Genomic DNA, 23,486 nt, shown 5'->3' with positions numbered 1-23,486 from the left:
CCTCCAACGTTGGTTGAGGCAACCACGCAACGCTCATGGGAGCCCCCGTAGATACTAGCGCCACATTTCCCTCTATGGGGCTCTTGCATTGCCCAGGAGGCGCTGCGAAAAAGGTGCTAAAAAGCGCCCTCTGTCCTAAAATGGGTCGTACCAAGCTCGGTCGTCTGCTTCGGAAAGCACGTTTACAATATGGACCCGCCACTTTCGGTTGTGTTGTATCACGGCCTGCAGCGAATATCCGGTGCCGAAGATTTTTTCAGGGGTGGCACGCTGCGTAAAGGCAAGAAATTATGCAGTGCCGAATACCTGTATGCCGTTCAAGAATTAAGCGGCGAAGTTTTAGCGCGGTGTCACTCGCAAGTGAAGCGAGTCGCGTACGAAGTGGAACTTCAGGTTAGGTTTGGACGCTGCTAGATTCAGGCCACGGATTCTTACACCGTGATTCAGGCGCACAAACGCGAGGAAATGCTTGATATAAATGAATCCACAGCAGCGATAAGCAGACATCATGTGTACGGAACTGCTCGAGCACACGATCGTACGCGCCGCGAAGGCAGCGGTCTTTCGACATGCCGCGGAACGGCGAGCCTCCTGCAATCTTTGCTGTTGACTGAATGCTGCTAAACAAGTAGTTATGCCTGCGTTGTCGTAGCGGCCATCTGTCCCTTTTAGTAACTGGTAATAACTGATGCAATGCATATGAGCTCGCATGCGAATCGCGCTGCAGCGCGAGCTCGTGCGCTGCTCGCTTGACGTAGCTTTTAATGACAGTGCTCGAACATCGATCTGCTGTAATCAATACTACCTTGCTGCGCTGCCTCAACATGCTGACTTGAGGTCAACTATGAGCACATTTAACTCTCTAACCTGTGCTGCTCGTAGTGGGGTAGTGAATTGTCGCCGAATCAGCCCGGCCATTTGTGGTTATTATTATTAATTATTATTATTATTAATTATTATTAATTGTCGCTGTGGCCGGGTCTCGAATCGTGAATTACCAGCCATGCCTGCTGCTATGTCGGTGTGCTGTCGGGACTATAGGTGCAAAAGACCGAAATTTAGAACGCAGATAATCAAGCAAGCTTCAAGACAGGCGAAGCAGTCAGCATATGGCGCGAAGTTTCGCTTACTCAGCGCGACGAACTGCAGCTATGCAGCGCGCCCGACGCTCCACTTCGTGAGGCCTTGAAGGAAAACGGTAGAATCTGATGTTGGGATTCAGGCCTTCTTGTTCATGGCAGCCCACGACGCAGAAGTAATGACGGTGACGCCTTCTCGAGGCCGGGCTAGGTCTCTCCGGATCGGCGTCACCGATTCCGTCTGCTCGCAGCATTACGTCCCACGGCACACGGAGAGCCCGTTTTCGTTAAACTATAGGCTGCGGCGAGCTCGCAGCGTGGTCGGCATGGTCTGTGAGAAGTGATGAGCCTCTTCGCACTCGCAACAGGGCAGAAAAAAGTGCGAATCGACGCAAAACTCTGCCTAGAAACGTGCTTCGCCACAGCCAGGGTTCAATACGACCCAAGCTGGTACAACCCAGATGTCGTTTCCCGCGCCGCCACCAGGCGCCGCTACTATACCTCAACCTCAGCGCAAGACGCCCATGGTTCCATCTCCCTAGCAGAGCTGTTAAATTGAAGCACTGAAGTCTGTTATACAAACTACAGCGTTATCGAGTGGACTGCGTGGTGTCTGTGGGGTACCGTCTACTACTGCTGTGTTTGAGTCAACGTCGACATTTAAATGCACCTTAAGTATAACTACTGGCGTGCGTTGCAGATATAGTGCCATTTTTAAAGTATTGTGGTTTCAGCAAAGAAAGCAGTGCGTGAACATAATGCGTAGTGACGACGACAGGTGCAGTGACAGGCCTCGGTCGTCAAGCCACTCGAAAAAGTTCCGCATGAATGAAGGAGATTGGCTTTGCGTCGATTCGCAGTAAGTGACATCGCTCGCAGTTGATGCTCTTGCGATGCTTGCCTTCCGCCTTTGCATGGCAAGTGCTTACACTGTTGACGAGGCTGGAACTCAGTGTTTACTACACGGCCTTCTCTGTCTGTGTTGATGTCGTTTAGGACAGCAAAAAAAAAAAAAAAAAAAGTTGTTTGTTTTATATGCGCAGATGTTGAGATCTCCCAGTGTGCCACATTAAACTGGGTGGAAAGGAACTGTCTCACAGGCCCAGAACTTGCGGTTCAACCTGTCTAGTTGTGGTGATGACTTCGCAGAAGAGCACGTCGTTGTCCCCAATCAGCACAACGCTTAGGGGAGGCGCTCCTCCAGAATAATATTTGTACTAGAGATTTGAAAGTACACCCACCTTTCAAACACATCACAAATATGTCATTAGCTTTTGTGTAGCTGCTGTAGTTCGTTCGTTACGTCCTACACAATGGCAAATTATTTGATTTTGCGGACACTTTATTGTGCAATAAGTTTTCGTAAAAAGCTTTAACTCTGTGTAGACCGCAAAGTGCCGTTAGCTATTTCTAGCTATTTCTCTATAATGCCGTTAGATTTTTTTCTTCACAATTTCATGAAAGTAGCCTTGTACTCTTATAATTATACTAAACTTGGCGTTTGCCTTTGAAGGTGTGTATAGTGCTTATACCTATTTGAAATTGCGACATCTCCAACTAGCACTGTCGAAAGCACAAGGTTATATTTCAAGGAATTGTAAAAGAAATTAGTTGAAATGTTCAAATTATTTTGCATAGTTCCAGCAATTGTACACACTGCTTGGCTAGACATCGGCACTGTGCGATCTACAAAGAGGTAAACAAGCCACAGCATGGTGTTTTTTGTGAAAACTTAATGCATAAAAGAGTACCCAGAAAGAGAACTATGTTTTGCCATTGGGCGTCACATAACTAAAGAAACACTGTTAACAGCTACACAAAAACTAATGACAATTAGCTTTGAATTGCAACACTCAGTATGAGCTTAAGCTGCATGGGCATAAAAGGTAGACTTTCTGCTTTGCATGTGCCCCAGTAAAGGTGCCTCAAGGTATTTTTGTGCCCAGATCTACTTAACCAACATAAATTATGGTGCTACCAATAATGATGATGACAATTTCTGTACGTACATTCCTTTTTAAATGTGGCGGTGACAAATAGTCAAGTAACCTGCCTGCGTTTACATCTATTGAATTCTAGCATTTTGCCTATCACTCCTTGATCATATCTTTCCTAACTAAAACTCTACATTGTAGTTACATATTCCTGTAACTACCCTGGCTGGCTCTATCAATATTTCCAGTGCTGACCACTGAATGCTTCCATCCGCTTTGATTCCCAGTGCTTCTTGGAAGTTCCTTACAGGTCTTGCTTGGTGAATATCTTGGCATCAGGATGTGCTGAGTTGTTCCTAGACTTTTTCTACAGCATACACAATCCTCAACCTGTTGTGAATATTTGCTCTGGTATGCTTTTGTCCTCAGGTAGCCAGCTTGGGCCTCAAATAGATAGGCACTGCCCCTTGTGTTATCGTACATATTTTCCTTCCCGATTTCTGTCTTGCCATATTTGTAAATCTGCCATGGACTTTTTCTTTTCATCCTTTGCATCCAGTTTACCATATCAGTTTCTCTCACTTTCTTATTGAAAATTCCAGATTGTCTATTTCTGTGCTCTAATATTGTATACTTGATTGACCTTGCCGGGAACCAAGGGGTCGCAGTGGAATGCCAGAACAAGAGGACCAGAGCAGCAGGCTTTATAACAGAACTGCGCTTGCCGTGCTTACGCATCGAGCATGAGCCGCCTATCTTTATTTTCCTTGTCTTTCACAGCCGGCTCCAAGGCACCGGCTGAGAACGCCAGCCTTAGCATTTCCGCATTGCAACGTCGGCGGGCGCTACAAGGCCCCCTGCCCAAACGGAAAGGCAAAATGTACGTGGTGATGAGGTGGAAACGGGACTATCTTGGTGTCATGTGAATCGCTTGATACACCAGTGATATCTGCGGTGAGCTCCATGGGAGGCATCTCGAGGTAGGCTGGTTTGAGGTGGTCCAATGGGCCAAATAATAGAATGATGGTGGACTTCGACGTCTTGTGGAGGATCCGCTTGCTATTTGGGAGTCTTCCACCTGCTCCTGAGCTAGTCATTCCCAGCCCACAGCAAATGCAGAAGTGCCAAGGGAGGTGATGCATGAAAGTGCGTCAGCTGCCTCGTTGTTGGTGCCTTTGATGCGTCAAATATCGTTTATTAACTCTGATATATAGGCCATTTGGGAAAGTTCACATGTGACGTACTTGGAAGACCTCCTGCAGAAAATGTACACCATAGGCTTGGGATTGGCTGGAGCGTAAAATGGCTGGCCCTTCGAAAAGTGCCAGAAGTGCTGGATGGTGCAGTAGATGGTGAGCAGCTTGCGGCCAAAAACGCTGTAGTGGGTGTCGGCAGGTTGGAACTTCCAAGAAACCCAATGGATGCCACTCAGAATCAATTTTCTGTTGGAGAACAGTGCCGATGGTTGTGCTGGTATCATCCACCATGATGCGAGTGGGCACATTAGTCCTAGGGCTGATGAGGAGTATCGAATCGGCGATGGCTTGTTTAGCAGCCCTGTAAGCAGCTTGAGCTTCTGGAGACCAGGAAATCGTGGATGAGGAGCTTTTGCTTGTGAAAAGACGGCCAGTAAGTGGGTGCTGAAGCTCGGCGCATTGCAGATAAAGCAGCTTGAGAAATTCACTTGGCCCAAGAACGCACATAGCTGGTGAAGGATTGTGGGTGTCAAAAAGAAGACGGTCAGTAAGTGGGTGCAGAACCTTGGCGCAATGCAGAATAAAGCAGCATGAGAAATTCACTGGGCCCAAGAACACACATAGCTGGTGAAGGATAAAGGGTGTCTGAAAGTCTTTCACGGCCTGGACGTGAGAGGGGAATGGATGAATTCCCAGCGCCAAGATGTGGTAGCCCAGGAACTCGAGCTCGGAAGACACAAAGACTCATTTTTGGGGGTTGACAACCAGGCCAAATAGTTAAAGGTGTTGAAAGAGTTCCCGGAGGTGATGCTCATGATCGTGTGGAACAATACTCGAGATGAGGATGTCGTCAATGTAGGCGAATACAGCAGGGAGGCCGCGTGTTACCTTGGCAATGAATCTTTGGAATGTTTGAGCTGCGTTGGGTAGCCCAAAGGGCATGTGCACATACTAAAACAGGCCAAAGGGTGTGGTAATGGCTGTATTCAGGATGTTGACAGGCTCAGCGGGGATTTGGTGATATGCCTTGACAAGGTCCACTTCACTAAAGATCTTGCATCCTTCCAAGTAGCGTATGAAATCTTGGCTGTGTGGAAGGGGATAGCTGTTGTGGAACACGTCAGCACTGAGTGTCCGGCAGGCGCCGCATGAATGCCGGTCACTCGGTTCTTTCTTGGGCACCAGATGGTGTGGGGAGGCCCAAGCGCTAGACAAACAACAAATAATACCCAGCTGGAGCATGTGATCGAATTCCCGTTTAGCAATCACTGACGCTCACAAAAAGGTGACGGGTGGACCACGCATGACAATGTGGTGGGTTACGCTGGTCTTGGGTGGCTGATTTAAATTACTGGGCCTCGTGACCTCTGCAATGTCTTCAAGGATTCTAGTATAGAAGAGAAGCATGGTGGGATCAGCATGCGGATGCCAGGGATGGAGAAGTCTGTCTTGCTGTCAATCATGCGATATAGGTCAGGCATAGGTCAGGAAATAGGTCAGGCAGTCACAGCCGAGGATAGGTTGATTGACGTTGGATACGATGAGTACCCATTAGAATGTGCGCCACAGGCCAAGGTCAAGAGTGAGGCAGTGCAGACCATACATGGCAATAGAGGTCGAGTTCACCGCACGAAACGTAGGTCTAGGACACTTAGAAGTGCTGTCACCTTTTGGGGATGGCAGTATGCTGACCTCAGCACCCGTGTCTATGAGAAAGCACAAGTTGGAAATGCAATTCATGACTTAGAAAAGGCGGCTGGATTGTAAGGCGAGGTCGCATGCCACGGTCAGTGATCTTGCGGCGAGTTTCCTGACTAGTTGCACGGGTATTTGCACTGGAAGGCACGGTGCTGGAAAGTGTGATGATACCAGCAGACAGGCGAGCTTCGAGGACTGCGGGAGCAGGGACTGCTTGGGGAAGATGAGCAGCGACTAGGATGTGAGGCGAGTCATGCTGATCATGAGACAACATATGTAGGGCATTGATGGAAACAGCGAGCTGTTTGATCTAGGACTCGCAACATGACTCAGGACTCTGACATTCAAGAGAGGACAGTGACCGAAGAAGTTGCACCTCTGGACTTGAGGTCAGCAAGCTGAGCGAGGCGGTCGAGGGTTAAGTCCCCTGCAGTGACCGAGACAAGGTGGGTGCACTGCGGCAAGCGCTGCAGAAGAAACTCCCTCAACAGCGCACTGTTCCAGTCGACATTGCTTGTCCCCAGGATCTGCTGCATGCTATAGCACCTGGGAGGGGCGGCAATCTCCAAGCTCCTCGGAGGTGAGCAGGTGCTGGCGGCGCTCTCTCTCGGATGCCGTGGTGCGGTCCGAAATATTCTGCTTAAGTTGCTGGTAGGAGGCATAGCCAAAGGTGCAGTGATGATGTCTACCACCTCTTGAGACGCCTCAAGAGACAGGTTGCAAAGTAAGTGGCAAAACCAAGGAGTCTCCGAGGTGATGTGAGGTAGATCCAACATGACTTTGACCTGGGTGAACCAAACCTGTGGGTTCTTGGGCCAGAATGTGGGCAGGCGGAGCTGGAGAGCTACGACGTCCTCTGGGCGTGAGGTGGCATCAGGCAGAAGATTGCCTGAGGTTAGTAGGCTGCTGGGGTCAGTCATCTCTTAGGCAGGAGTCATCACTGTTGCTGAGGGGTCGCAGCGGTGAACTAGAACAAGAGGACCAGCAACAGAGGACCGCAATTTTAGAACACAACTGCCCGTGCTGTGCTTGTACATAGAGCACGCACCAGCCATCTTTATTTTCTTCGTCTTTTGAAGCCGTCTGAGAGCTTCGACCTTAGGGTCCCAGCGTTGCAATGTTGGTGGTTGCTACAACCTTCTTGACCTCATCCTCCATTCTACGTCCGTGCTTTTGAGGTACAGGTATTGGTGCTATTTAGCCGCCATTTTGTTTCATCCATGTTCCTGTGTCTGTCTTCAAAGCTAATTTTGCTTTGCGTTTCCCCGACTTGAAAAAAGGTCCAACCCATGCCACCCTGCACTCGCTCATTTGTGGTTTTGCCAAGGCCTATCTGCCCACCGACCTTTGGTTAACATTCAAACCCAACAAGATCTCCGGATTTATGCACAGAATAGCATTTGCGAACATTAATGCTGGAACTATTACTCATTTCTAAATTCCTTACACCACCTTATATTTATTATAGTCCTAGAGTGCTCCGTGTTTCATTATACAGTATTGGCAGCATTTTCCTTCCCCTTCATCCTCAGATGATCTTAGTGGAATTTTGAGTAGGCTTTTCGTTTTTCCTTTGGTAATGTATTAACCCAGGAATTCTTTTTCTATAGATATTACTTGCTGTTGAATTGATACCACATCATTACTCATCTCTTCATTAAAAATCATAATTCCCAATTTCTCTGTGCCAAACTTAAGGTAGGGATATATTGCTTCATTGTCACGCATGTTTGCAAGTCTCCATAAGCCCTTTGCATTGTCTGCTAATTGAAATAGGTCGTCCACATAGATCAGGGGGGGGTAATTTGTAAGAGTCCACCTAGTGGACTGTCCATTTCGGCCGCTGCTGATTGGGTAGGGCCGCTGCTCTCCTCTTGTCTCGTACAGCTGCATCCAATCAGCAGCGGCCAAAATGGACAGTCCATTAGGTGGACTGTTACAGAATACCCCCCAGCTCAGAAACCCCTTTGTTGCACCCTGTGCCCATTGCAAATGTAAGATAAATGAAAACCTAATGCACTGTTTTCCAGTTATCTTTGTATACTGTTAGCCGGACAGGCCGCTATTGGAATCTGAACCTGGCAACATTTAACGTTAGAACGTTATCTAGTGAGGCGAGTCTAGCAGTGTTATTGGAGGAATTAGAGGGTAGTAAATGGGATATAATAGGGCTCAGTGAGGTTAGGAGGACAGAAGAAGCATATACAGTGCTAAAAAGCGGGCACGTACTGTGCTACCGGGGCTTAGCGGAGAGACGAGAACTAGGAGTCGGATTCCTGATTAATAGGGAAATAGCTGGTAACATACAGGAATTCTATAGCATTAACGAGAGGGTGGCAGGTCTTGTTGTGAAACTTAATAAGAGGTACAAATTGAAGGTGGTACAAGTATATGCCCCTACATGCAGTCATGATGACCAGGAAGTCGAAAGCTTTTATGAAGACGTGGAATCGGCGATGGGTAAAGTCAAAACAAAATACACTATACTGATGGGCGACTTCAATGCCAAGGTAGGCAAGAAGCAGGCTGGAGACAAGTCAGTGGGGGAATATGGCATAGGCTCTAGGAATAGCAGAGGAGAGTTATTAGTAGAGTTTGCAGAACAGAATAATATGCGGATAATGAATACCTTTTTCCGCAAGCGGGTTAGTCGAAAGTGGACGTGGAGGAGCCCGAATGGTGAGACTAGAAATGAAATCGACTTCATACTTTGCTCGAACCCTGGCATCATACAAGATGTAGACGTGCTCGGCAAGGTACGCTGCAGTGACCATAGGATGGTAAGAACTCGAATTAGCCTAGACTTGAGGAGGGAACGGAAGAAACTGGTACACAAGAAGCCAATCAATGAGTTAGCGGTAAGAGGGAAAATAGAGGAATTCCGGATCAAGCTACAGAACAGGTATTCGGCTTTAACTCAGGAAGAGGACCTTAGTGTTGAAGCAATGAACGACAATCTCGTGGGCATCATTAAGGAGTGCGCAATAGAAGTCGGTGGTAACGCCGTTAGACAGGAAACCAGTAAGCTATCGCAGGAGACAAAAGATCTGATCAAGAAACGCCAATGTATGAAAGCCTCTAACCCTACAGCTAGAATAGAACTGGCAGAACTTTCTAAGTTAATCAACAAGCGTAAGACAGCGGACATCAGGAACTATAATATGGATAGAATTGAACAGGCTCTCGGGAACGGAGGAAGCCTAAAAACAGTGAAGAAGAAACTAGGAATAGGCAAGAATCAGATGTGTGCGTTGAGAGACAAAGCCGGCAATATCGTTACTAATATGGATGAGATAGTTCAAGTGGCTGAGGAGTTCTGCAGAGATTTATATAGTACTAGTGGCACCCACGACGATCGTGGAAGAGAGAATAGCCTAGAGGAATTCGAAATCCCGCAGGTAACGCCAGAAGAAGTAAAGAAAGCCTTAGGAGCTATGCAAAGGGGCAAGGCAGCTGGGGAGGATCAGGTAACAGCAGATTTGTTGGATGGTGGTCAGATTGTTCTAGAGAAACTGGCCACCCTGTATACGCAATGCCTCATAACCTCGAGCGTACCGGAATCTTGGAAAAACGCTAACATAATCCTAATCCATAAGAAAGGGGACTCCAAAGACTTGAAAAATTAGAGACGGATCAGCTTACTGTCCGTTGCCTACAAAGTATTTACTAAGGTAATTGCAAATAGAATCAGGAACACCTTAAACTTCCGTCAACCAAAGGACCAGGCAGGATTCTGTAAAGGCTACTCAACAATAGACCATATTCACACTATCAATCAGGTGATAGAAAAATGTGCGGAATATAACCAACCTTTATATATAGCTTTCATTGATTACGAGAAAGCGTTTGATTCATTCGAAACCTCAGCAGTCATGGAGGCATTACGGAATCAGGGTGTAGATGAGCCATATGTAAAAATACTGGAAGATATCTATAGCGGCTCGACAGGCACCGTAGTCCTCCACAAAGAAAGCAACAAAATCCCAATAAAGGAAGGCGTCAGACGGGGAGATACGATCTCTCCAATGCTATTCACCGCATGTTTACAGGAGCTATTCAGAGACCTGGAATGGGAAGAATGGGGGATAAAAGTTGATGGAGAATACCTTAGCAACTTGCGATTCGCTGATGATATTGCCCTGCTTGGTAACTCAGGAGACCAATTGCAATGCATGCTCACTGACCTGGAGAGGCAAAGCAGAAGGGTGGGTCTGAAAATTAATCTGCAGAAAACTAAAGTAATGTTTAACAGTCTCGGAAGAGAACAGCAGTTTACGATAGGTAGCGAGGCACTAGAAGTGGTAAGGGAATACATCTACTTAGGGCAGGTAGTGACCACGGATCCGGATCATGAGACTGAAATAACCAGAAGAATAAGAATGGGCTGGGGTGCGTTTGGCAGGCATTCTCAAATCATGAACAGCAGGTTGCCACTATCCTTGGAAAGGAAAGTGTATAACAGCTGTGTGTTACCAGTACTCACATATGGGGCAGAAACCTGGAGGCTTACGAAAATGGTTCTGCTGAAATTGAGGACGACGCAACGAGCTATGGAAAGAAGAATGATCGGTGTAACGTTAAGGGATAAGAAAAGAGCAGATTGGGTGAGGCAACAAACGCGGGTAAATGACATCTTAGTTGAAATCAAGAAAAAGAAATGGGCATGGGCCAGACATGTAATGAGGAGGGAAGATAACCGATGGTCATAAAGGGTTACGGACTGGATTCCAAGGGAAGGGAAGCGTAGCAGGGGGCGGCAGAAAGTTAGGTGGGCGGATGACATTAAGACGTTCGCAGGGACAACATGGCCATAATTAGTACATGACCGGGGTAGTTGGAGAAGTATGGGAGAGGCCTTTGCCCTGCAGTGGGCGTAACTAGGCTGATGATGATGATGACTGTTAGCATAAAGTATGAACAGCAATGGGACAGAGTTAATTCTTGCTTCATTACATAGTGAATTTCTACTAATTCTTTGCATTTCTGGTCTTCCCATAACATTTGTGTACGTTTGTACAGTCATCATCAATATGAGAGGGCGCATCAAATTTTTTTCCAACGCCCTTAGGGTCTAAACACACATGCCCTCCATGAAAATGTTCTGTGGTATTGTCATTAAAAAAAAAAATTGCTGTTCCATTTAGTATTGATGACGACTGTACCTGTGGGTGATTCCACAGGAGATGAAACATGCATGTCCACTTGATATTTTCTCTGGTCTGTTTTCTTTTTGTCATGTAGCAATATTCAAACTGCACGGGAACAAATATTTTATTCTTTCAAAGCGTTCCCAGCAAGCCAAAAAAATATTTGAAGGTGGTGGCACTGAGTCCTCCTATTGCTTACCAAAATATTTTCCAATATCACTACCGAATTAAATGCAAACTAAAAATGTTGCGTCGAAAATTTTCTGGGCTCATATTGATACGCTTCACAGTCAATTGGTTCCATGCATTTTTTTATGTTGTCCACAAACTAAAATTTAAAAAAAAAAATTTCAAACATGGCCCAAATCGGAAAAATTTTGTAGCTTTGATGTGTTTTGGCGCGATTTCTATTTCACACAGAAACTTGAAAAACATCTCAAACATAAGCATTCTCTTTGCAACATTTATGCAAGATATTGTTACAATGGGGTGCGTTTATTTAAAGATAAATTGATGAAAAGGGGCCGCGCCGACACCGAGTCGCTGCAAAGACATGCACTTCGTTCTCCTCTTCCTCTGTTCTTCCTGTAGCTTTAGCGTACCACTTCTCCCTTCACAGACGAGGCTCGCTGGGCGAGTATTGCGTCCACTCAGAGTCATGGGGATGACAGCGTTTAAGGCGTGCGACATGAGCAAGCTGCATCTTCTTAGACCGGTAGCCATTAAAAACGAGACAAGCAATTGAATCGGTCATGTCACTCAGGCGATTGGTGATGACGAAAAGCCTGGTGTAATGAGCCAGAAACTTCTGGCACAGGCCGTGCTTGCCAAATGGTGTTTAAAGCCATACAAGTGTTGTGCTGAAGCTACAGGAAGAATGGAGGAAGCTCGAAATATCAAGAGCTGTGGCCGTTGGCATCACTGCGGTTTCAGCATAACGTGTCATATGGTCGACGCAGGCTATAATCCAATGGTTGTTGTTAGTTGAGCATGGGAATGGACCGAGAAGGTTCACCCCGACCATTTCAAAAGGAAATGGTGGCGCCACAGGGTGAAGGAGTCCGACCGGAGCAGTGTTAGGACACTCGAATTGCTGGCACTTGTTTTAACTGGCCACATACTTTTCTATATCTTGTTGCATATTAGTCCAGTAGAATCGGCCCTGAATGCAGTGGTATGTTCTGGTGAAACCTAAGTGCCCAGCGGTTGAGTTGTGCATAGCACGGAGCATGTGGGTTCTCAAATTCTTAGGGACCACTAAGAGGAGGCGGGTGCATCAGCTGCATAATTCTTCTTGTAGAGTGGGCCATCTTGGATGACAAGGCCATTATTAGTTGAGCACCTGAGGCAAAGAGGGCATCCAGGTTGCGGTCGTCACGCTGCTCTTCCCGGAAAGGGGCCAGGTTGGGAAAAAGAATGTTGTCGATGGCGGCCAGAAACACATTGAAATTGTCGGTGTCACATGCACTTGTTGGTAGAGGGAGCTTTGAAAGATAGTCGGAATCTGCATGATGTCGGTCACTCTTGTAACGGACTGCAAAGTCAAATTCCTGCAAACGTAGCGCCCATCGAGCAAGGCGGCCAAACGGGTCGCGGTGACCAACCAGCCAACATAGTAAATGGTGATCAGTAATGATCTTGAAGTGGCGCCTGTAGAGATATGGGCGGAACTTCTGGACTGCAAAGATGACAATGAGACACTCTTGCTCAGTGATGGCAAAATTCTGTTTGGCCTTGCTCAATGAACGGCTGGCATAGGCAATGGCATGCTTGGCGTCGCCAAAACACTGGATGAGGACTGTTAATTACTACAAGGTTCTGCTCCTTTTACTGATCCAGCACTTGGGAACTACTGTAATCAGTATATCTGACATGATTTTCCACGTGTGCATCCATATCTCTAATTCATATTACCTGACTTGTTTTCTGAAGTCATTATTATAACTTATAATACAGTCAATCAATTCTTTATGTTGATCTCCGTTAACACTAGTTATTTGTATGTAAGCCACTCTCAACTTAGTCTTTTTTTCTGCAAACATATAGCCAATCCATAAATGCTCCCTGCATGTCTTGATCTTAATCTTTGCTTCTTCTTCTCCCGGCCGCGGCGGCCGCATTTCGATGAAGGCGAAATGCAAAAACACCCGTGTACTTAGATTTATGTGCATGTCAAAGAACCCCAGGTGGTCGAAATGTCCGGAGTCTTCCACTACAGCATGCCTCATAGTCAGACAGCGGTTTTGGCACGTAAAACCCCATAATTTAATTTTTTTCTATACTTCTTCATACCTCATCTATAGCTTCATCTAATGAGCATGCCTAAGCCTTTGCCTTTCCTCCACCCAGTCATTCTGTTGCACCTCTCTCATAAAAAACCATCCATAAGAAGTGGCTGCTCAAAATCTCATAGGTGCATTTCAATCGAGGCATTCATGTTAACAGCTTCATCATTCAGCTGCATTTGAGTTTCTAGCCATTTATCGTGCTTTCAACCACCCAGCATGCTTATGCAACAATTTGTACGATCTCTTCACTTATTCTTTGTGCATTGTTTTTTTAGCTCCTTGCACTGACAGCTGTATAACAGTATAACAGCTGTGTCTTACCAGTACCACGTACGGGGCAGAAACCTGGAGGCTTACAAAAAGGGTTCTACATAAATTAAGGACGACACAATGAGCTAGGGAAAGAAGAATGATAGGTGTAACGTCAAGAAATAAGAAAAGAGCAGATTGGGTGAGGGAACAAACGTGAGTTAATGACATCTTAGTTGAAACCAAGAAAAAGAAATGGGCATGGGCAGGACATGTAATGAGGAAGGAAAATAACCGATGGCCATTAAGGGTTATGGACTGGATTCCAAGGGAAGGGAAGCGTAGCAGGGGACGGCAGAAAATTAGCTGGGCGGATGAGATTAAGAAGTTTGCAGGGACAACATGGCCACAATTAGTACATGACCAAGGCAGTTGGAAAAGTATGGGAGAGGCCTTTGCCCTGCAGTGGGCATAACCAGGCTGCTGCTGCTGATGATAACTTTAATTGTGCTCCTGACTGGTGTCATTCAATAATTAATCTTCCTTTCTTTGTGCCTGGGGCCTGCCCAAAAAAGCTACTGCCCATGCTGTGAATCAACCTCCAACTGGTGCAGCTACATGCTTGCTAAAATATATCCCGTCATACACAAACGCACTGTTGCGGCACAATCGGTGCACTTCCTGGTTCATGTCAATGATGTCAATGCCATGACAATTAGTGTCACCTGTGGCTGAATTGGGTGCATTTTGATCTGCAGTGCACCCAGATGGAAGCCTTAGTCACAAGCAAGGGATGTAAAATTTAGCAGCTGAATATGTTTCTTGAACAGCTAGTGCATGTAGCAAGCATGAATGGAAGGTTACCATTTGGCTTTAAAAGGGAGTTAGAGGTTATGGTTCTTTCAGCACCTGTCATGCATTGGGCCCTGTTCATTCAGAACATTCAGTGATAGCACTTAAATAATAATTATAAGGACACTCAAGGCATCATCACACTGTTGATGCTGCTGTCGTGCAGTCCTGGTATCAACGGCACTTGCACAGTCTGCGTGTTGAGGGTTAGAAAGCCTCCAGAGACTTGTAGTGTGACTGCAATAACAGCAAAAACAAGTGGATGCAAGGTCATGCTCCACTCAATCAGCACTGCCAGAGCCAGGGCATTGTGCTTGCTTCTGTTGGTGGCATACAGGTTGTGTGAAAGTACATTAGCGTGCCCAAGCAGCTGTGTGTATACCACACCTTAGTGTGCACTCTGGTCTGAGTTAGACCGACAGTAAACATCAAGCCAAATCTGTCTAATCATTTCATTGGGTGCTGAAAGATGCAGAGGGCTTTTTGTCGGTCTCATCTTGTGAACCACTGAAGTGCAACACCTGCAATTCTGCTGCCTGCATTCATTATCATTACACCAGCATTGTGACAAACCTGGTATCTGCCAAAGCACAGCTCCTGCTATGGAGTAGCAGTTATCTTGTGTGCTGCGTTGTGCCATGTTTTCTCTACGCAATGTTACTACAACACCGTGTGACGAGCTTGAGTGCGGCATCAAACCTTGTTATTTCTTTCAGTGCTTCATCTTCAAGCAAAACTGCCATTTCTTTTTTTTTTTCTAACACATTATATCGGTGTTCTGGGCATCCCTTCAAAATTGATAGTTTCACCATGTTGCCAGTATTCCAATTCGCAAAAGGACTATTGTCAAAAAACACCCGCGCACTTTTCTTTGTGATGCTTCTCTCTCACGTTTGCAAGTTCTCTTTCAATTTTCTTTGTTGGCATTGACTAAAAAAGAGCACACATAACAGCTGCAGAAAGAGATCCAGCGTCATGTCTTCTTTTCAAGTCATTGCCAATGTAAATGACTGATGTCATGCTTAGGGGAGATGCTGCCCTTAAAGGGCCCCTGAAACGGTTCGGACAAATTTTGTAGGCGCATAGGGTACAGCTTAAGTAGAACATTAGCACCACAATTTAAGTGAAGAGTTACGTATTAATGGAGTTACAAGCGATTAGAAGTTACCCTCCTCCCTAGCCATGCCTTTCCTCCTCAACTCGCTCGCCGAGCGAGCGGCGCTAAGCTCCGCCTTCACTGGTCCTGCGTCACGATGCGACGTCACATCGTCCACTTCCGGTTGTTGGAGCACGCCTCCTCCCGCGCGAGACCTCTCCGCTGGCCGCTTGGCCGTCGACCGAGAGCCATCGAAGCAGCGTGCGTTGCGAGCATTCTGTCGTAGCGCCAAAGGTGCCCGGTATTCCGGTAACCACAGGCAAGCTGGTCATTTCGGCAAATGACTGGAGGCATAAACTCAAGCTGATGAAGGAACTTCAGAGTAGACGTACGTGAGCAGCCTGATCGGTCTGCACTGTCCAGACACTTGTTGGCGCAGCGCTTAACCAGTCAAATGAAGCGCTAATATTGCTCTAACCAAGTGTAAAACATTTTAAACATTTATAAGAACAACGTGTTGATGATTACACTCCTGCGAAAAATACACACCAGCAGCAAAGAAGAATGCACTTCGTTGCTGCTACTGTGTATGGTTGAGCTCTGTGCCACCAGGTGGCTGCACCGTGCAGACCATTCACATTCACCTTTCTGCTCATCTCATGGCTCATCCCGGCGCAGTCAAGCGGCCACACCCTGTCCCCTTGCGCTTGTGTTTACCGGACTTGCGAAACGCTATTGCGTTAGTAATCTTCCGCTGTAAAGTGACGGCCACAAACGTGCAAATCCTGGCGCCTATCGGATAGCCGCAGTCCGATGCGCAGCAGCCAGTTCGCTCGTATGCTGCCTTGCAGAGAGACACGATTTCGCAACTTCACATCTTTCCAGTCGCTACGTCTGCAGCCCAAACGCAACAAGGGTGATTCATCGTGCTCTCGAAAAGACTGATCGACACTGACGGCGGAGCTCTCGTCAAAGACTGCGCACGTTGTAACACAAGCAGACGACACTTGCTGTTTGCCGGAAGTGCTCAAGTGTACTAAAAAACTATTGTTGTGTATTCTCTTTTAGTTATTTTCTTTTTACAAAAACAAAGTAACTAACATTCCAACTATTACGAGCATCATTTGTTCACCATAAAGTTGGAAAAATTATCGACCACGCGCCCTGGTCAGCCAATCAGATAGCTCGCCCATGTGACGTCATATGGGTTATTTGCATCATATGGGTAGGGGCGGCTTAAAATTCCGCCGAGCAGTGCGCTGCGATCGACAGCGATGTGCATTTTTAAAACCTTATAATAAATTACACGCTTTACGCAGATCACTTAGATGTGTCAATTAATGATCAGAAGGACCTACTCTAACGACTCAGTACGTTTGCAGAAAATCGCCAAAATCATTTCAGGGTCCCTTTAAAGGTAAACTTTAGAGCCAGTGTGCTGATTTTGATGAAATTTTCCAGGATGAATAAACACTGCCTATGTAACATATATGAAATTTTATTGCTGTAGTACACATGAAAAAGAAGTAACGTTTGTCAAATTGTACAACTAAGCATGTCAGCTTAGAAAAACTATCACTTCTAAAGTGATTAAGATATATTCAATTTTTTTTTTTTGATGAGTGCTTTATGGATGTCCTATAATACAGGGTAATGGCATCATCTTGCCATTTTATGCATTTTTTGTAAACATTGCATAATTTATAAACTGCTGTTTCTAGTGTATGTCAGAAATTACTTTTTTGTTCTGTTGAATTTGTCTTGAAACCACCTTGCAAGCTTGTTTTGGCAACGCAGTTTAGAAAAGGTAGTTGCCCTGGATTCTAAGTTTCAGGTAAAAGTTCAAACTGAGAGAAAGACCTTTCAAAGTTCTAAAGCATGCTACTTTATTTCCTGAGTGGCTCTCTACCTGTTCTATCATCCTTCTTTCTCTACACCTGTTTTATTTTTTTCTTATGTGCTGGAACATGTTCACCAAAGACCCGTTACCCATCATTGCTCAGCAGCAGCAGCTTCAATCATTCTTCTGTTTTGCTCAGTTTTAGAGCTGCCAAAAGCCCTTATATGCTCTTGTGAGATGCTCCCCTTAGTGGCTTGCTTAAAGTGCTTCCTTGTCCGTGCTCCATATTCCAGTTCCGGCTGCTTGAAAACTCTGTCGGAAAACTCTGTTGATGTCACCTGCACCCTTGCTGAACTCAAAGGATCACTAAAACCACATCATAACTCAAGTTAAAGTGGTTAGAAAAATACTCAGAAATGTTTAAGGCGCCAGTATAATCGATAACGGAGCTTTAGTAAGCAAGAAATTGAGGTTAATGTAGAACACAATTTGAGACTACTGAAATATTCTAGTGCTAGCCCAATCTAGTGCTAGTCCAATGACATAGCAACTCCTCATTTTAATTATGCCACTTATACTCAACCATGGATAATAAAAATATTGTTGCATTGCATTGTAAGATGGAAGAAAATGCTAGTTGTCCAGTTCTATTCAGTTCTTAGAAAAAAACCTCATTGATATTACTACTTAACGTCATGGCGGATGATCAAAAAGTTTAGTTCTAGCTCGACCTCATGCCGCCCGCACTCGCGCATTTTGGTAGTTTGGGTATCAAGTAGTGCTGCACTTGTTTTGCTGTCTTGCAAAGCTCACACTAAAGAGTCAACCTCATGAACGCAATATTCAAGCGACACAACAGACAGACCATATAGCGCTGTCGCTTCTTGCTGTGGGTCAAAATACATTTATTTATTTATTTGACAAATACTGCCAGCTTTCAGAGAAGGCCGTAGGCAGGAGTGGACAGTACATATGAAGAAATGATCAAAAATAAGAAGACAAGAACACATTACACAAGGCTCGCACTACGCACTGAAAAGCAGCGAAAGACCGATAGTTTGCACGTCGCTTGCATACAAACCCGTGCTACAGATATAAAATTGTACAATGATTTATTGACTGAGGGCTTTACAAGGAAAAACTAAATCAGAACACGGACCATTCAAGCTGCGCATGCGCATCGCTCGATATGACAAACTGCTGTAATTCATCACTTATCGAAGCATTTTGCGGGGGAACCATAGCATATGTCGCGAGATGACAAGTGTTGCTGAAAATCGAAGGCTGGTGGAATTATAAAGCACTTAGGAATGACTGTATGGTGGGTTTCTCGACAATGTGTGCACTGAGCCGGTTACATTCTCGAATAGTTGGAGGAAAAAATGAATTACTGAAGCAATCGGTTCTGCAGGTGAATTCTTTAACTTTTTTCGAGTGATTTCCTCGTGTGGAACGACGAGTCACCTGTGGAGTGTACAATTCCTTATTGATACGCAGATGATCATGATATGTTAAATACATATATTTCAACCTATCACGATGACGTCTTAGTATAAGTGTTTCTAAATTAACTTTTTCTAGCAGCTGAGTCAAAGATGTGTGCCAGCTGTATGAATTAAAGACGAATCTTATTGATTTTCTTTGGACACTTTCGAGTTTTCTTATATTTACTTCAGTAAATGGGTCCCATAAGATGGAAGCATATTCAAGAATCGGCCTAATAAATGTTTTATATGCCAGTAACTTTACTTCTTCTGTCGATAGACATAGGGAACGTTTCAGATACCCTAGCTTCTTCATGGCCTTTTTTTTTTGTATGTAGTTAATATGTGTGTTTCACCTGAGATCAGACATGACCATGACACCCAAGTATTTATAACTCTACTGAAGAAAGACTGCGGCCGTTTATTGAATATTGAAAGTGTAGGGGAATCCGTTTTCTTGATATTGTCATTGATACGGTTTTCTCATTTACCTTCATTTGCCACTCAGAACACCAACGGTCTATTTTAGATAGAGATGAATTTAGAAGAACCTGGTCATTCGGACACTGAATTACATTATACAATATACAATCGCCAGCAAACAACTTAGCTTTCACTGGTATGTCTTGAGTAATGTCATTAATAAAAATTGAGAACCGTGGTCCCAGGATGGATCCCTGCGGTTTGCCTGACAAAACTGGGGCCGGACTGGAACTAATGCTGTCGATGGAAACACTCTGCTGTCGCAATGAAAGATATGCTTCTATCCAGGATATTAATGTAGTGTTCTTGAATATTGATTTCATTTTGACAAGCAGTTTAGGATGGGACACGCGATCAAAGGCTTTCTCGAAATCTAAGAATATAATGTCTACCTGGCTTTGCTTATCTAATGATGCGGCAAAATCATGAACGGTTTCGAGCAGTTGTGTTACCGTTGACAGGTTCCTGCGAAAACCATGCTGTCTGGAATCTATCAGGTTGTTATTTTCAAGAAACTCCGATGTATGTTTAAAGATGACATGTTCAAATGTCTTCACACATGTGCATAAAATGGAGATAGGCCGATATATCGCAATATGTGATGGATTTTGTGATTTAGGAACGGGGACGATTCTTCCATACTTCCAATCATGTGGAAGTTCGGCTCGCCGTTAGGATTCTTTAAATATTATGGTTAAATATTTCGAGTACCATTCGGCATACCTAATGAGAAAGGCATTCGGTATGCCATCTATTCCAGGGGATTTTTTGCTGTCCACTTTCAAAAGAAGCGAGAAAACACCTTCCTCAGTTATTGATATGTCACCTATAGCAGTGCATTCGTGAGGTAGTGTAAAGTGTGGCTGATTGCCGTCATCTTTAGTGAAAACCGAACAGAAGTAATCATTGAATGAACTGGCAATGGCAAATGGATCCTTAACAGGTCTACCATCAATACATAGATGCGATATCGTACTCTTTTTTTAGTTTGAAATGACGCCAAAATGTTGCTGGGGACGAAAGAAGAAAGTTTTTCATAGTTACACTGTGATAATGTAACTTAGCATTTTTGATAGTGTGTTTTAACTGTCTGCGCATGTCGGAAAGTTTTTGCGCGGTATTTTCGGAGTGCCTACGACGAAGTTTCCTTCGGATCTTTTTCATCTTTCGTCCCAAGCGTACAATGTCTTTAGTCATCCATGGGTTTGAGCGTTGCACATACTTCTGTCGGAATGGTACGAAATCTTGTATGCACCTTAAAACAAGGTTTTTGAAGACAAGCCACAAATCATCAACGGAAATTTCCCTAGACTCAGAGAGGACAACAAATTGTGAAAACGAGATGTCAAGTTGGTCTAATATACTAACATCATCAGAACGTGCAAAAATCGGTACCATAGATTCCTGTTTCTTGATTTTCTTTATACAATTCAAATCTACATTTAAGGTTACCATATTGTGATCAGATATACTGTCAAGAACATACATTTTCGGACTGCGATTAAGGATGCTATTGCTGACAAGAAAAAGATCTAAAATAGACATGGTTTCCCCTTGTATCCGTGTTGGTTTGGTAACTAGTTGTGTTAGGTCATGGAAAAGGATATCATCAAAAGGCTCGGCAGAGCTGCATAAGGGGTCTGGGAAATTACTGTTCCAGTTTATGGACGGTACATTAAAATCGCCACTGAGAATCAAATTCCAAGAATAACTTTTGCTAGCGCATAAAAATTAACTTTCTCAAAAAAGGAATTACCTGTGTTAGGCGGCCTGTAAAATCCTGCTATTACGAGACTAAGGTAATCAAGAAAGACTTTTAAGATTACATTCTCGATACCAGGTACGCCAGGAAGCTTCTTCACGTGTAGCGTTTCTTGAAAGATAATTGCGACACCACCGCCTCGGGAATCCCTATCCGTGCGGTGAATTTGATAGCCAGGTGGCGTTACCTCATCGTCGCTGATTTCACTATGCAGCCAAGTCTCGGTTATTATTATTAAATGTGGTTTGTATGTCAGAATGATGCTTTCTATTTCTTCGGACTTATTCATAATGCTATGGGCATTAAGGTTCAGGCAACGAAATGGTTGTTTATTGCCAGTTTCAGTTCATTGCTTCTTGCTGACATCAGGCTTTCTAACAGGAACCCTTTTATTTTCTGTAGCATCCCATTCGAATAGTTCGTCATTAATTTTAATTTTGTCGTAGACCAACTGGGCTTTGCCGCCTGCTTTTCTTAATTCTGAGATGCTCTGCCAGAGTTTCTGACGTTTTAGTCTGGTTGGGGCTGAGAAATCTTCCGAAATCCAGACATCTTTCCCTTTCAGCTTGCGACAAATTTTCAAAATGGTCATCTTTTCATGGTGGTCCATCAGTTTAATATCACGGGACAGCATTTGTTGAGTTGCTTGCGGCCTATCCTCTGAATCTGTTTGACCGAAGAAACAGTCATGTCTACGGTCTCGCTGAAAACGCCGTTAACCACCTTTTCAGTCAAATCATCTGTCGTTTCATCATCTTGCTCTTTTACACCGAACACGATAATGTTATTTTTTCTGGATCGGTCTTCTAGTTCTATCAGCTTACTTTCCATAGTTTGAATAGTCTCTTCAAGCCTAAGCACCTCAGTTTTAACTTCTGTGATAGCTAATGTGGCGGCCTCAACAATATTAAGCTTGGTTTCAATTTCGTCGAGTCTGTTTTGGATGCTTTTTTGCCCTTTAAGTAACTCGGTGAGTTGTTGGTCTACCGTGGGACCAGTGTTCGGTTCCATGTCCCCACTTAAAATCAGTAGCGATAATACATTTCGAACATTCAAACAGAGAATGCAAAGACAGTGTGGGCACGTCAGCTGGAAAAAGCACGGGTTGTCCGATTTCACAGTACAAGCTTCGTTACTAACCTGCATGAAGAACAGGAACGGATTTAGCCTCATGTTGACAGGAAGCCAGCCGACGTGCCCACTGGATTGTCGTGACCAAGGCGGGCTCTTTATAGCTGCGGGTGACGTTGATAGTCCACGATGCGATGACGCCCAGGTGTCGTAGGGCTGCCAGTTGTGCGTAATCTTGAGGAGGGGCGGTAGCGATGATAAAGGGCTGTGCTGCATCTTGTGATGCGCCGACCGTCACTGTCCAGCCAAGAAGGAACTGCATGAAGAACAGGAACGGATTTAGCTTCATGTTGAGAGGAGGCCAGCCGACGTGCCCACACGTCGGCTGGCCTGAGTGTGACATTGTGAAAAAAATGTAGCAGCAAACTTTCATTGCTGTCTGAATACATTGCACACAAATAAAAAAAAAATCCGAAACATGCTGCGAGGCCAACTTTCTAACCACGCTAAAGCATGCATGTGTACATTGTCTTTTTTTGCACAAATTTTCCTCATCAGCAGGAGAAGGTAGATGGTTGTGTGTTTTTTCTTGGTTTGAGTATGTCGTCCTGTGTAGTGAGTTCAGTTCTTTCATTGTTTTTCACAATCTGTTGCACCAGGCATAACTTTAAAGTGCCTGGATAAGTGCCTTTCAAGCGTGCTAGACATGAAATAGCTTAAGTTCTCATATCTGATAATCATGTGAGTTTTTGCATGGAATCTGCATTCTCTGAAGTTCACGAAACACTGAAAAATTGAAAATTCTTAATCTGTTCTGGAGCTGTATGCTTTTTATGATTCTCAAGCTGCATGCAATGCCGTGAAAGTAAGTTTTCAATCAACAGACTTGATCGGTGCCTGAAAGAGTTAACCACAATGCAACTTCCATTTATGATTGCTGCAAGCTGTTGTGAAGTCAGGGGTCCGAGGGGCCACGAAGGTTCCATGGCTGGTGCTGTGCCAGGTGCCGGGAGAAAGAGAGGTCCAGAACGATGCCGAGCAATGAGAAAAAGGGTTTTGCACAGTGTATCTACCCAATTTCAGGACTGGCAAGACTAAGATAAGCTGTGGAGCCACTAAGCGGGTATTGTGTGTAGGTTTTAGTGCCGAGTGCATTGTGTGAAGAATTCACGAATTTCTGTTCCAAATTTTGTGAGTTCCAGTGATTTCAGTGAGCTGTGCTTGTTTGTTTGTTTGTCATGGATAGTAAAGTTGAGTAGAGAGTAGCCATTAAGTTTTGCGTAGAACTTGGCAAAACAGCCATGGAG

At 44.8% G+C, this 23,486-nt stretch overlaps 1 protein-coding gene across 4 annotated transcripts in view; it reads left to right on the top strand.

The window, feature by feature from the left end:
• Positions 1-1,632: 1,632 nt before the first annotated feature.
• The window catches only part of LOC135909208 (zinc finger Ran-binding domain-containing protein 2), a 119,625-nt gene continuing 97,771 nt past the window's right edge, over positions 1,633-23,486 (top strand). For 2 of the 4 annotated variants that reach the window (XM_065441072.2, XM_065441070.2), the window contains exon 1: positions 1,634-1,938. In XM_065441072.2, coding sequence (XP_065297144.1) covers positions 1,908-1,938 — 31 coding nt within the window. In that variant the 5' untranslated portion in view covers positions 1,634-1,907. Of the gene's footprint in view, positions 1,939-23,486 lie in introns of all 4 variants that reach the window. The other 2 variants (XM_065441069.2, XM_065441071.2) reach the window with 2 other exon arrangements.

The sequence above is a fragment of the Dermacentor albipictus genome, chromosome 9 (assembly GCF_038994185.2).
Source record: "Dermacentor albipictus isolate Rhodes 1998 colony chromosome 9, USDA_Dalb.pri_finalv2, whole genome shotgun sequence".
In the NCBI taxonomy this organism is placed as follows: domain Eukaryota; kingdom Metazoa; phylum Arthropoda; class Arachnida; order Ixodida; family Ixodidae; genus Dermacentor; species Dermacentor albipictus.
The sequence above is the reverse complement of the archived record's forward strand: the minus strand, read 5'-3'. Positions and strand labels throughout refer to the sequence as shown.